This window comes from Urocampus carinirostris, chromosome 20, assembly GCF_059441175.1.
Source record: "Urocampus carinirostris isolate Australia breed hairy pipefish chromosome 20, RoL_Ucar_1.0, whole genome shotgun sequence".
In the NCBI taxonomy this organism is placed as follows: Eukaryota; Metazoa; Chordata; class Actinopteri; order Syngnathiformes; family Syngnathidae; genus Urocampus; species Urocampus carinirostris.
In genome coordinates this window covers 13,156,434-13,171,465 of record NC_142368.1, presented here as the reverse complement: position 1 = coordinate 13,171,465, position 15,032 = coordinate 13,156,434, and the positions used below count along the sequence as shown (strand labels likewise).

Below are 15,032 nucleotides of genomic sequence, written 5' to 3'. Positions count from 1 at the left end.
GTTACGTTTTGTTTTAGGTATTTTTGCTATTTTTATTAAAATACTTTTTTGAAAACCTGTCTTTTTATTTTAAGGGTCTAATTAGCACCTGCGCACGAAGCGCATTGTGGATACTGTAGTTCAAAACTCATGCATTCTTTCAGTTCTCACTGGGATTGGACTACAATTCCCGTCATGCTTTTCTCTGTGTTTGGAGTCCGTCGTTTCTCGACCCAGACGCGGCTAGTTCAACTTGACATAGGACGATGAATCATTTTGTTGCTTTTATTCTCGTTTTCCTATAATAGAAAAGTCAGATATATTTGTTTAAAATGTCATGGGGAATGACAAAAAGTTTTTCTTGGTCGTTATGGAATCCTAAACGTTAATATTTGGAGCTTAGCTAGCTTGGTTAGCATTGCCACTTGTTGCTAATGAAGCGGCGCGTCATTGACAACGATGTTTCATTTTGAGGAAAAAAACGTTTTTTTTTAATATGAATGTAATATTTTTCACATATATTTTAAAGCAGAAAAAAGCTTTTCACTTTTGAAAAGTAAAACAATATATTTTTATGTGCGTTACTTTTGGTCATTGAAACTCAGGTGACCGATAGTAACCTTTTGGACATCGAGGTTTATGCCTCCGAAAAATGGACACCTCTAGTGGTTCCGATTCGTGCGAACGGTTCCGTGGAAATGGACGGCTTGGGCGTGATAACCATCGTAGGTCTGCACGGGAGAGAGGCCGAGCGAGCGGGCGAGCGGATGATGCGCGAGCGGATGAGATCTCGGGCAAAATCAGCTCGCTGTGCACCACTTTGCAGGTACTACGATCATAGTCATGCATTTTTGCATCATCACAGTCACATACCTGTCAACCTCCACGGCTTGATGCCCTTACAAACTGTCGTATTTTCCCTTACAAAATACAAAAAAATCTTACACCATTTTTTTTCCAAACGTGTTTATTCATGTAGTTTAACAAGTTATATCATATACATTGTTAATTAACATTTTGTTGCGAGATACTGAGTTGCTTGACATGAATGAGGTTTGTAAAAAAAGTTCAAAAATGAAGTCGCTTGGACGTTCACTGTAGAAGGAAAAAATACATGCAAATATAATTAAGTAGAATAATACATTTTCTTATTCAAATTATTAATCCATTTTCTGCATTTAATTATTGTTGGTAATATACTGATTAAATGAATAACCACAAACCTGTCTTTTTTAATTTTTTCCTTTTATACTTCCTTTTTTTCTTAACTTATTTATACAACATAATCATTTGTAATATAATGCATCAATGCAAGTGAGCCGTTTGAGAGCCGGCTCTCTTTAATGAGTTGAGCAGAAAAAGCCACTTCTCGAACTGGAGATCGGCGTGCACACGAAAACTCGAACCGCGAGACCAAAACAACAATGGCGGATCTGCCTCACGAAAAGTTTGGAGTGCGGTAAATCTTTGTTAAAAAATGATAATGACAATTTCGTGTCAAAAAAGTTGCGTCCCGGGGACGCGCGTTGATTTGACACGATGCGTCCCCAGCAAAAATAATGCGTCTAGGACACAGGGACGTGGGCAAACGAGAACACTGCAACAATAATGATTCGTAATATAATGCATCAAAGCAAGTGAGGCGTTTGAGAGCCGGCTCTCTTTAATGAGTTGAGCAGAAAAAGCCACTTCTCTAAGAAGAAACAGAGTTTCACTACACAACTCGAACTGTAGATCGGCGTGCAGACGAAAACTCAAACCGCGAGACTAAAACAACAATGGCGGATCTGCCTCACGAAAAGTTTGGAGTGCGGTAAATCTTTGTTAAAAAATGATAATGACAATTTCGTGTCAAAAAAGTTGCGTCCCGGGGACGCGCGTTGATTTGACACGATGCGTCCCCAGCAAAAATAATGCGTCTAGGACACAGGGACGTGGGCAAACGAGAACACTGCAACAATAATGATTCGTAATATAATGCATCAAAGCAAGTGAGGCGTTTGAGAGCCGGCTCTCTTTAATGAGTTGAGCAGAAAAAGCCACTTCTCTAAGAAGAAACAGAGTTTCACTACACAACTCGAACTGTAGATCGGCGTGCAGACGAAAACTCAAACCGCGAGACTAAAACAACAATGGCGGATCTGCCTCACGAAAAGTTTGGAGTGCGGTAAATCTTTGTTAAAAAATGATAATGACAATTTCGTGTCAAAAAAGTTGCGTCCCGGGGACGCGCGTTGATTTGACACGATGCGTCCCCAGCAAAAATAATGCGTCTAGGACACAGGGACGTGGGCAAACGAGAACACTGCAACAATAATGATTCGTAATATAATGCATCAAAGCAAGTGATGCGTTTGAGAGCCGGCTCTCTTTAATGAGTTGAGCCGAAAAAGCCGGTTCTCTAAAAAGAGACGGACTTCCTTTCACTACATATCTACCACATGAAATCCGAGGTGGCAGACGCATGCGCACAGTACCATCAAACCGCTCACTTCCTTTGCAAAAAACCCCCCCAAAAAAACGATACAGAGATAGAGGCTACCGCGGCGAACTGGTTTGACTTGATTGATTTGCCGTTTGGTGATAGTCGGTGTATACCGGATGGTACCCATAATTGACAAATTTGTGCTTTTCCGTACAGATTTTCTCGTACGTCATACACGTCTTAAAATGCATAATAAACGTACTTTGTACGGCAAAAACGTACTGGTTGACAGGTATGCAGTCCATTGTGGCTGTTTTTAGGGAAGCCCTGTGGGGGGTGCTCCGGGAGTATGGGGTACCGCACAGTCTGGCCGTGCAGTCCCTGTGTGCCCAGTGCTAGAGTTTGGCCCGCACTGCCGAGAGTAAGACGGATTTGTTTCCAGTTGGAGTTGGACCCTGCCAAGGCTGTCCCTTATCACCGATTCTGTTTATAACTTTGATGGACAGAATTTCAAGGCACCGGCTTGGCGAGGAAGGGGCCCGGTTTGAAAGCCTCCGCATTGCATTCCTGCCATTTGCAGATGATGTGTGAAGCGGTTGAGATAAAGAGCAGCGCCTCTAAGTCCGAGACCATGGTACTCAGCTGGAAAAGGGTGGCATGCTCCGTCCTGGTTGGGGAAGTTTAAGTCTTGTTCACAAGTGAGGGTAGGATGGACCGGGAGATGGACAGATGATCGATAGGTGCAGCTTCTACTGCCATGCGGACCCTTTACCGCTCTGTCATGGTGAAGAAGGAGCTGAGACGAAAGGCAAAGCTCTCAATTTCCTACCCTCACCTATTGTCATCAACTATGGGTGACCAAATGAACAATCTCCTGAATACAAGCGGCTGAGATGAGTTTCCTCCGCAGGGTGGCTGACCTCTCCCTCGGAGATCGGGTGAGAAGTTCGGTCATCCGGGAGGGACTCTGTGTAGAGCCACTGCTCCTCCGCATTGAGGGGAGCCAGTTGAGGTGGCTCGGGCATCTGATAAGGATGGCTCTCTCGGGAGGTGTTCCAGGCACGTCCCATTGACAGGAGGCAGGGACGACTCAGGACACACTGGAGAGTCTATGTCTCCAGGCTGGCCTGGGAACACCTCAGGATCTCGTCGGATGAGCTGGATGAAGTGGTTGGGGATAGGGAGGTCTGGGCTTCCCTGCTGAGTCGGTTGCCCACGCGAGCCAACCACGGAAGAAAATGGATGGATGGACTTTTATATAATCGTTATAGTTTTGCTTATTTTTTTAAACTGTATGTTTTCATAACTTTTTTTTACCACTAGGAGCTCATACACACTGTGCCTTTAAACTAATGAAACAGGCCACAATTAGCCCCTGGGCTGTGAGCAATGTTCCCTCTAAGCTGCGCGCATGCGCAATTGCGCACTGCTTGCACATTCTCAGCGCACAAGAAAATCTAGCCAGCGCACAAAAATCAGGGCTCAAAATTACTAATTGAGAAGCGACTTAAGTCAAAGTTACAGTGCATGAAGGTCAAAATACTCTGGTTCCCCTGATGTTGTGTCCTAAATGCGGTATTTTGAAGTTGAGTCGAAGTAGAATGAAGTTGAGTAAAGTTAGTAGAGTTTGTCGAGAACCGGCTTCTTCGGCTCGGCTCACTAAAAAGAACGGGCTCTTTCGGGTCCTAAAAAGCTCTTCAGGTTGTTTTTACTTCTTTAATCCCAACATGACCAAATATTATGTAAAACTATGCAAGAAGGGGGGAATAGAACAAAAAAGAAAAAAATACCAAAATGAAAAAGTAGTGAAAAGCTGGGAAAAGAAGAAACAAATGGAAGAGAAAAGAGAAGGAAACATTTAGAAAAAATCCAGAAAAAAAGAAAAGAAAGAAATGTAGGAAAAAAGTAAACAGAGAACGAAAAGGAAAAAGTAACAGCTCGGAAAAAACGAACACAACGAGACTTTTTTTAAATGAATTAAAATAAAAAAAGTAGAAAAAACCCTGAAAAAAGAAGAAAAAGTTTGTGTTGCATTCAAATAATTTCCAATTGTATCAAGTGAATCTTGTTGCCAACATTGTACTTCCACTAAAAATGTGACTAAGTACAGTTCTGTATCTTGCAAACGACTAAATAAGCCCCCAAAAATGTAATATTATGCGACAAAATATGTCAGGAAAAAAAAAGAAATGGATATCTTGTGAAAGAATTGTAAGAACAAACGACGTTTGTATGCCGTACAACCTTTGCGATAATACATGAGCCAATTCATTCAAAAGAGAAAAATCATTTTGCATTGCCGGAAACTCAGCAAAATGTAACTTGATGTCAAGTTTTGGACATGTTTGATAATTATTTATCTTGCCACCCTTGGGATTATGGTTGCTCACTGTTGTTTCAAGCGTTGCTCACCGACTTTGTGTAAACGCTCAGACCCGTGGAAAATTAGAGGGAACATTGGCTGTGAGTTTGAGACACCTGCCATGAAAGGAAATATTCAATGTTTCTGTGGTTCGGTGCACCCTCATCTTCCAAATGACATTACAGTGAAAGCATCGTTTCCTTTTGCTAGGATACCAATCGGAACCTGACCAAAGTGGACCAGATGCTGGGCCAGTACCGGGAACACAGCGTGGACCAGGCCGAGGCCATGGCTTTAGTGAGACACCTGTTGAATCCATTCATGGCATTTTCTTCACATCTGGCTTTGAAACGGCTCAAGGTCGTCTGCTTTTTGTCTGCTCGACATCTGGTTTGTGTTTTGCAGCTTCGGGACAACCTGGAAGACTCCATCAGTCAGCTGCAGGCGCAGAGGCTGAGCGGGACTCATGGTGCCCGCCACGGCGCTTCCGCCTGCAGCTTGCATTCCAGCGACCTGGACGATTGCCCAGGATACGGTAAAAATCGGCCGCCGTTTGGTATTGACATGCTTAAAAAAATCGATACACCCTGTGAAAAAATAACTATCTCCTTTAACAGCTGCTCATGCAAGCCAACGTCACCAAGTCCAATGTCCGAGACATTAGGGATCGAGCGATATTGGTTTTATAGTATCCATCCATCCATCCATTATCTTCACCGTTTATCCACAGTAGGGTCGCGGGGTTGCTGAAACCCATACCTGCTGTCTCTGGGCAGGGGACAGGGGACACCTTGAACTGGATGCCAGCCAGTAGCAGGGCACACAAAGACATACAACTCGCACATTCACACCTAGGGAAAATCTGGAAAGGCCATTTACCCTGACATGCATGTTTTTGGAATGTGGGAAGAAACCGGAGTGCCCGGAGGAAACACATGTAAACACAGGGAGAACATGCAAACTCCGCACAGGATGGCTGGGAGCTGGATTCGATCCCATGACCTCAAAACTGTGACGCAGACCCACTAACCACTCAGCCGCTGTGCCGCCCCTTTATAGGACCATACCGATTAGTGTTGAGAGGAGTTCGATATTTTGAGCCGATATTCAGTTGCTTAAAAATCGGCGTGAGAAATTTTTAATCATGCAAAAAGACACAAAGGGAATTTGTTGTAAATTCAAAAACAAGTTTAATAGTTCTCTGAAACCTTTTACTGTAAAAAAATGGAATTTCAACACAACTAACTAATCCAGCATTTAAGGTCCACAAAAACACAGTGCCAGAAAACATCCAAAAATTATTCATTCGGAAAGAGGGAAATTATAACTTAAGGGGCTGTAGTGAATTCATAATCCCAAAGGTGAGAACCACCAGGAAAAATATGTGTGTGTCTGTGTGTGGAGTCAAGCTTTGGAACGGTTTGTAAGACCAGATCAAACAATGTCCAAATATTCACTTGTTCAAATTTAGATACAAAAAAAAACATTACTGACGGAATACAGAATTGAAGAAAAGGGGGTATGAGTGATACGAGAGATTGGGAATAGTGTGTCTAGTTAACTTTGTGTTATTGTTGCTATTCTTATATCATAACTGTTATTATTAATATTATTACAATTGTTGTTATTATCATTGGTGTATTTAATAGGGAAGATGAAGGGGTAGGGAAAATAAGCGCATGTGCGGCACAGTTCATGTCTTGGGAACCTCCTGCGTGGGTTCAAATCCAGCTCCAGACTTCCTGTGCGGAGTTTGTATGTTCTCCCCGTGCTTGCGTGGGTTTCCTCCGGGCACTCCGGTTTCCTCCCACATTCCAAAAACATGCATTTCAGGTGAATTGGCCGGTCCAAATTGTCCCTAGGTGTGAATGGGCGAGTGAGTTGTCTGTCCCCGTGTGCCCTGCCATTGGCTGGCAACCAGTTCAGGGTGTCCCCTGCCCACTGCCCGATGATTGCTGGGATGGGCTCCAGCATCCCCGCAACCCTACTGAGGATAAGCGGTGCAGGAGATGAGATGAGATCAATACAACTAACATGACTTAAACTTAAAACACAAAGTGTAAAAAGCATTGGAAAATTCAACGGAGCTGGTCAATTGAAAAGTGGGGGCACTCCATTTTTAGAGTCAGATTCATGGACTAATATTAAAAGCTAATCACTCAGCCTTCCATTTTAGAATGTTTTTTATGATCTCTCTCAACCACAAACACGCACGCTTGATTGACCCACTTTTGTTATGATAAGAGCTAATAACAACTTTTTAAAATCTCAATATTGCTAGCAGCTCGATTCACAGTCACAATCATGTCAGGGAATTAGCAGAGTTTGCTGCTCTAATAATGTTTTTCTAGTGGCTCCACCCCCAGTGGCTTATCCAATCAGAAAGCGTGAGTAGGTAGCGAGGGAAATGAAGAGGAGTGGAGAACCCAGCCCAATGGATAAAAAATGGCTGATACCGATATCGTCACATTCCCAAAGATCGGCCAGCCCAATAATCGGTCATCTGCTTTTTTCTGCTGTTTCCTTCTCTAGCCTCTTATTTTAGCCACGTGGCTGCAGGGGATGGCTCACTGCAAGCTGCTACTGTAATTGTTAACTGTTCCTGGTTCATCCTTTAGTGTCACTCACCTTCCAATGCTAGTCATGCAAGCCAACGTCACTGAGTCCCATGATCCATGCATCTTCTGCGTTTTCCAATTTTTCTTCTTTAGCCATTCATGTTAGCCAGTTAACTTTTGGCTTTGTCTTGCTGCTAGTTTCTATTGCTATTCGTAATGGTGCCTGCTTCTTCCTTTACTGTCACTTGCCTTTCACAGCTGAGGCCCGCATGTAATGGTTTCCAAATCGTGGCATTCAGGCATTGTTTTTTTTCCCACAGTTTTCTTATCTAACCACTCTTGTTAGCCTCTTGTCTGCAGGCGATGGCTCACCGCCAGCTGCTTTTTTATTGATAGCTGCTGCATGTGATTTCCCTTCACTGTTTCTTTCTCGAGCCACTTGACCTAAGGCCATGGTTGCTAGTTGTTATTGTTGGCTGTTCCATGTACATAAAACTTGCTCATGTAGTCTTTTAGTGGCTTTTTTAGAAGCTTTCCTGCTAGCTGCTGAAGTTTTATAATTACACAAGCTCTGACCAACTCCATCATTGGCTCTTTTTAGCTGCTCCAGGTGTACCCAGCCCGCTTTGTCTTTTGTTTTTGCTAGTGTGGATTAGCAGCCGCTTTCCTGCTCTATCGCTAGCTGAAATCTAGAAAATATGGGAGTAGGCCTCCAAGTTTTGTTATCCTTCGGGCTTCCATGTTGTTTCTTTGATTGCACACACACGTTAGCTTTGTTCTAGGCTAGACTGACCTCTAGTGTTCACTTTTTAAAAAATTTTCACACAGTTGTCCTTCATCAGTAATGCAATGATGTGGAATTTCAGATGACAAACATTTGAAGACCACGTCCCCACTCAAAGATTATGGAGGAACTTCTGGGAGCGGGAGGAGGAGGTCTCACTCTGCAAGCGTTCATTTTCGGAATAGCAGCTTTTCGGGAGATGACGTAAGGACCAGGCACCTGCTATTTATTATTTGAACTAAACTATACAATAATATAATTTTTTTCATCTTTTTGGGTCCAACAGATCCACTCTTTGCACCAATCCTTGCGAGATCTGCGCTGCGGTCAAGAAAAGCTGTCAGTTGATTTGGAGCGAGAAATTGTCAGGAGGAATCGGTAAAACAAGACGAATAATGCTTAAAAAAGCTTGGATTCTAGTGGGGGATGTAATCTTGCTCATTTTAAAGTAGTTTTTTGTTTTCGCAGTCAATTAAAACAAGAACATGTATTTCACATTTGATACTTTGCTCATTATAAGTATTATTATCTTATTTTTATTGCTAAATAAACTCAAAATAGTTTAAGATTAGACCATAGCTCATTTTAAGGGTAGCTATACTTCTTTTATTATAGAAACACATTTCATTAATGGTAAAATAAGAAAAAAACCCTCTTGCGAAATATATTTGTACTTGTTTTTTCTTATTGTACTAACAAAATAAGTTGAAAATTTAGTTAAAAAAAATAAATAAAAAAATGAAAATGGCTATTTAAATAATAAATGCATGATTATTATTTTTTTGTTTTTAAAGAAATGCCTAAAATAAGCTTTGCACATTTTTATTATTATTATTATTTTTTAAGTTATTATTTTAATAACAAAATAAGTCCAAAATAATGGTATAAAATAATGATATTATTAAAATGAATTTGGCATTATTACGATGAATAAATGCATGATTATTTTTCTTATTTTACAAGATGAAAATGTTGAAAGAAAAACGTGAAATAATAATGACCAAAGGCCATTGATGTCCAACATTTATACCCATTATTTTTCTTACTTTTACTTGGTGATGATGAGGGGGGGGGGGTAACATTCAAATAAACCAATTCTTGAGCGTTTTTCTTATCTTACTAGATATGTTCTGAAAAAAATAAGGAAAATGTCATTATTTAATGTGCAACATTAAACACATTTTAATTGATAATTTGCGTTTTTGATTATTGCTATCAAGGAATTTTTTTGGAACATTTGTCTTTTTCTTTTTTAATTGGCAAAATAAGTCGAATATAGAAATTAAACATAATTGTATACTTCAAATGAAATAAGCAATATTTAAATTCACTAATACATGAGTGTTTTTCTTATTTTAGAAGATAGGTCTGCTTAAAAAAATTCAAATAAATATTGAGGATGAGAAAAAGTGCGGGTTTGATCACCGTTACTTAGGATTTCTGAGGTACACTTATACATAATATTCTTATCATTTTACTATCATAATAAGTTGAAAATTATAGCAATAAAATGATATTTCTTCAAATGAAATAGGCTATATTTAATTGAATGGATACATTATTGTTTTTCCTCATTTTACTACATAAATATAGTGAAAAAATAATGTGCAACATAAAACACATTTTGAAATTGCTTTAATATTGGTATTAAAGTGTTTTTTCTCTCTGCAAAGTGAACCCCCAGTCCAATTAGAATATATTTTTTGCTGACATTGGCAGTATTCTTTTTGTTTTCGTCAGGGTCGACGTGGACACCAGGCTCGCCCTGGAGAATCTCTCCGATCACGTCACCCCGACGCAGCGGCCGGATTCTGTAAGTCATTTGTTTGAAGCGCCTTCATTGTATTAAGATCATCACCATAACTACACACAAGACACAGTTGTCGTGAAATAGAATATTTAAAAATATTTAGATTGACGCAAAAGACACAAAAGAGTGTTTCCCTTAAAGCGTAGTTCGATAATGAACCACCAGGGGGCACTGTGTCGCCTTCCTTCATTTCACAACACTGCTCACATCCCCCCACAGCTACCAATTCAGTTTTATTGCCTCTATAGTGTCCTAATGGGCGAGTAGGAATAATAATCCTCCCCAAAACGAAGAGTAAATAAACATAAGGACATAAAGAGGAAATTCATCTTTTGCATCACAAAAATTAAGCAGATGAGAAGCACGTTCTTTTATTCTCCGATGAGCTCGATGTGAATCAAATACACGACGAGTTCCTTGGGGAAAGGCTATGGCTCGCGGATGGGCTTGCTTCTAACGGGGATCGAGATTGATTGGGATGCCGGTGGCCCGTTGCAGCGGGAATGATGTCATACTAAAGCACCTGCAGTGCTCCTGAATCCGACTTGTTTGTGTTTTCTAGATTTCAGAGAAAAGGGACGCCATAACGTCCAGGTTACTCTACGCAGAAAAGGAGAAGTCCAAAGTGAGGAGGAGGACATGTTTGAATTGACGGGTGATGGGTTAAATAGCCTGACCTTATTTAACGGCGTCATCGTGGGATTTTTTTTAGGTGGAGCAGGAGCTCGGGAAAGTTCGACGGCTCCTCGATCAGTCCGAGGGCAGCCGAGAGTCTCTGGTGCAACAGGTTGGGGAGAAGAATTATTGTTATCGAACTGATAAGGGTCACACTAAACAGCCTGATAGAAAAAAAAGAGCCGATGATGACTCTTGATGCCACGCTTTAATGATTAATCGGCCGATTGTTGAAAAAATTCGAAGCATTGAGGTTCCTCATTAGAATATGTTTTGATTTTCTGTAGAACTAGAAGCACAACTTGGTCGATTCTCCTCTTTATCTCTTTTTAATGTCAGCGAGGCACTGGTAAGGAATTGTTACATTGTTAGCAGAAACGTTTGATTGTTCTAAGCTTATTTTTTTCCTTATTTAAATATTTTTAATTTTAATTTAAAATTATTTTGAAAATAATATTTGGCTAATTAGTAGTCAAGTAAAGTCAAGTCATGTTTATTTGTGACACCCTTAATCACAAAGAGTCTCAAAGGGCTGCACAGACTACAGACGATTATGACACCATCCCCTGATCTAAAACCTACATGAGGGCAAGGAATAACTCAAAAACCTCAGTCAAGTCATGTTTATTTGTATAGCCCTTAATCACAAAGAGTCTCAAAGGGCTGCACAGATCACAGATTATTTTAAACCACAGACTATTATGACACCATCTCCTGATCTAAAACCTACATGAAGGCAAGGAAAAACTCAAAAACCTCAACATGAAGAAAATGAATTAGTAAACAAGGTTTTGAACTAGATTCGTAAAAGATAATTTAAATAAGCAAAACAATCTGCCAATTGTTGGAAAAGCAAATTCTGCTCACTTTGAGTATTATTTGCCTTTAATAAATCTCTAAACAAGCCAAAGTCAACACAATTTGGTTGTGTCTCCTCTCTTCCTTCTTCATAATGTGCTTGAGTGGGCATTTGCACGTCACACTAGGTATTTGTATATTGTATTCTTTTGGCTTTATTATTGTACTGTTCTCAGCTCAGGGATGCTGCTGGAAATGTGAATTTCCCTTCGGGGATGAATAAAGTATCTATCTATCTATCTATCTATCTATCTATCTATCTATCTATCTATCTTGAGGCTCCAAAGAATTATTCTTACGCCATCCCCAGAAACCTTTGCTCATTTAAGTAGATTTTTTTTCCTGATTGATAGATATTTTCTTTTTTTCTCAAATTAAATAAGATAAATAATATTTAAAATAAACTAATATATATTAATGAGATTATTTTGCCCATTTTATGAGAAATTATTTGTACTATGTTAGAAAATATATGACATTTTCTACCAACTTTTTGATTTTTTTTTCCTGCTTTTTCTCATTTTAAGTTTAAAAAACAATTAAATAAAAGAAACATTTCCTTAAAAAAGCCAAAGTATCTAATCAAGATAATCTTGCTCATTTTAGGGGGTAAAAATCTACGGAAAATCTTCGGAAAAAAGGTAAAATTATCTAAATGGTCTGCAAGTCAAGTCAAGGCAAGTTTATTTGTTTGGCCCTTAATCACAAAGAGTCTCAAAGGGCTGCACAGACCACAGATTATTGCAAACCACAGACTATTATTATGCCATCCCCTGATCTAAAACCTACATGAGGGCTAGGAAAAACTCAAAAACCTCAACATGAGGAAAATGAAGAAACCTTGAGAATGGACCGGACATGAGGTCATACCCCTTCCATTTAATTCCTTGATTGGCCAAATGTCACATTTGCCCAACTAGCATTTGAACATTTATTTTGACTTAACGTGTGCAACTAAGACAATGCTGCTCCATAAAAACGAGTAATCGAGTTTTCTTCGCTAAAGCATGCGTTACTACTTTTCCCACCTGATTTTGTCATCAGATGGAAAATCTAAAGGGTGAGCTGCAGCAAACCAGGAAGGAAAAGACGGAGCTTCAGAGGGTTTGCTTGGAGAATCCTCGAACCCATCACACGGACCAGGTGGAGGGAAGAGGACGAGGTAGGCAATGAATATCTTATTCTAGAAGGAGCATTACTTTCTTCTTCTTCTTCTACTTAATGTATTTAGTTTTGTTGTGTTCTGGAAAACACAAACATTTAAAAATATATAACCTGGATCAGGGGTCAGCAACCTTTTCGGTGTGGAGTGCCACTTTCAAATTTCATTGTAAATCAGTGGGCCACACCAAGATTAATGACTCGCACAACATTTTTTTCATATCCGACTGAGCTGTCATTTTACACCAGTCCAAATATACAACATGGATAAACATTGAAATCGTATAACTGACCAATTTATCTTCCACTATTCTTGTTAATCAATAAACTAAAAAATGAATGTGAGCAACGCGTGGAAAGGCCTGTAGATATCCATGACTTCAACTTTCGAATCAACCATTCTTCATCAACAATGAACTACAATCAAAAACAAGTGATATGGACAGCTACCATACTATTCACCAATGAAAATATCAAATTGAAACAAACACGCACACACACGCTTTCTGCCAGCCCCTCTTGACGTTCAACACTTCTGGCAGACATGGGGATGTGTTTTATTCTTGTTTTTGATTGTCTATTTGTGAGGCAAGCCACCAACTAAACCCCCGAGCTCAAAAAGAACGCTTCTTTATTATATTCGCATTAAGTAAAAGATTGTCCGTGCTTGGCGTTTTTAGCAGTGACAATGGTTTTCAGGGTCTGTGTTTGTTTGCCGTACCTCGACACAGCGCGTCAGACTCGTCCTTGAATCCATGTTCATGATTCGTTCCGTATTGACGTTTAACACTTGATGCGCGAGGTAAAACGCTCTCGGGGCATAATGCACAAAACAGCATGGTCATTTTTTGCACAAAGCCCCAGTCATTTGCCCACGCTGGCTGAAATGAACAACATTTTTTCACTAGAGTCGCCATGATTCATTCATTTATCGCGCGCCTGTGTTTCGTTGGCTGGGTTAAAACACTGATCTCTCCAGACACACACTCACAAACGGAGCAGAAGAGGAGGGGTGGCTGTAAAGCCTCTAAACAACACGGCGCGGAACTGAAAATGTCTAAATTTTAGCTAAATGCGCTTTTAAAAAAAGGTAGCCGACCGCTGACCTAGATCATGACTTGCTCAAAAAAGCAGCAAGAGAGAGATCACAATTATTTAAAGACGTTCTTCAGGGTGTAATGGTTTTCTCAAATCGAAATACGATTTTGTAATCGTACCGTAAACAAATGCTCTTTTCATGAGACAATTTTTCCTCCAAATGTCCATAAGAGTCACAAGTCTGCAGCCAGTTTTTTTTCTGTATCGTAAAAATGTAGATGGGTCGGATATGGAAAAAGAATTGTCGGAACTACGAGCTCAACTGCGCAAGGTGTCGGTCGCCAGTGAGGTCGAGGAACTGAAGAACGCGGTGGACCACAAGGAAAGAGAAAGAGTACGGCTCAATATCCAGTTGGAGGTGTGTCGGGGTTTTTATTATGTTTTTATAGACCGATGAAAAATTACTTTTTTATACAATTTTTTTAATAGATAGATAGATACTTTATTTATCCCCGTAGGGAAATTCACACTTCCAGCAGTATCCTTGTGTTGAAAAATAAAATAATAAAATAAAAGATATAGAATACAAAAATACCCAATATGTTGATATAGAGTATTTAAATAGTGCTACGGAAAATATACACTGTCATAAGAATAAGGTGATATGCAAATGAGGGGGTGGGATTTAATGTGGGCTTATACTCCCCCGAGTGGAGTTAAAGAGCCTCATGGCATGAGGAAGAAATGATCTCCTCAGTCTGTCCGTTGAATGTATGTGTTCATTTTTCTCGATGATGCATCGATGAAAATGTGTCTTTTTACACAAACTATTTCATAGAAAATGGAAAAATAAGTACTTGTACAGGTGTATTCATTTTAATAGATAATACATTGATGGAAAAAAATGCCTTTTTATACGAATGATTTCATCCAAACGGACAAAATAAGCGCTAGTGTGCTCTTTTCATCGATGTAAATGGTCTGCATTTATATAGAACTTTTCAAGTCAATGAAGACCTCCTAAAGCGCTTTACAACGTGCTTCACACTTTTCCCTTTTCCACACTAACTCAGTGTTTTTCAAACCATTTTGAACCAAGGTACACTTGTATTTATAAAAAAGTTCCGAGGCACACTGTCTGTCGAAAATGTTTGAAAATGAAGTTATGTCAAATATTTCATTGTACTACCTCATATGTAGGTAATTAGTTTACAAAAAGAAGAAATTAATGCCTAAAATAAAAAAGAATGATGTGCTTTATACATTTTTTATTATAAATTAAGTTAATAAATGTACTTTGCTATTTCACGAGCAGGTAATTAGCAGGGTTGGGTAGGGTTACTTTAACTGGATTACTTTTCAACTTTTGGATGACTCAAATT

General features: G+C 39.6%; 1 protein-coding gene across 1 annotated transcript in view; it reads left to right on the top strand.

The window, feature by feature from the left end:
• Positions 1–208: 208 nt before the first annotated feature.
• cep128 (centrosomal protein 128) overlaps positions 209–15,032 on the top strand; it is a 36,472-nt gene continuing 21,648 nt past the window's right edge. The window contains exons 1-10 of the mRNA XM_088325678.1: positions 209–805; positions 4,977–5,063; positions 5,172–5,301; positions 8,191–8,312; positions 8,395–8,486; positions 9,849–9,921; positions 10,481–10,543; positions 10,631–10,705; positions 12,496–12,613; positions 13,929–14,068. Coding sequence (XP_088181804.1) covers positions 632–805; positions 4,977–5,063; positions 5,172–5,301; positions 8,191–8,312; positions 8,395–8,486; positions 9,849–9,921; positions 10,481–10,543; positions 10,631–10,705; positions 12,496–12,613; positions 13,929–14,068 — 1,074 coding nt within the window. The 5' untranslated portion in view covers positions 209–631. The remainder of the gene's footprint in view (positions 806–4,976; positions 5,064–5,171; positions 5,302–8,190; positions 8,313–8,394; positions 8,487–9,848; positions 9,922–10,480; positions 10,544–10,630; positions 10,706–12,495; positions 12,614–13,928; positions 14,069–15,032) is intronic.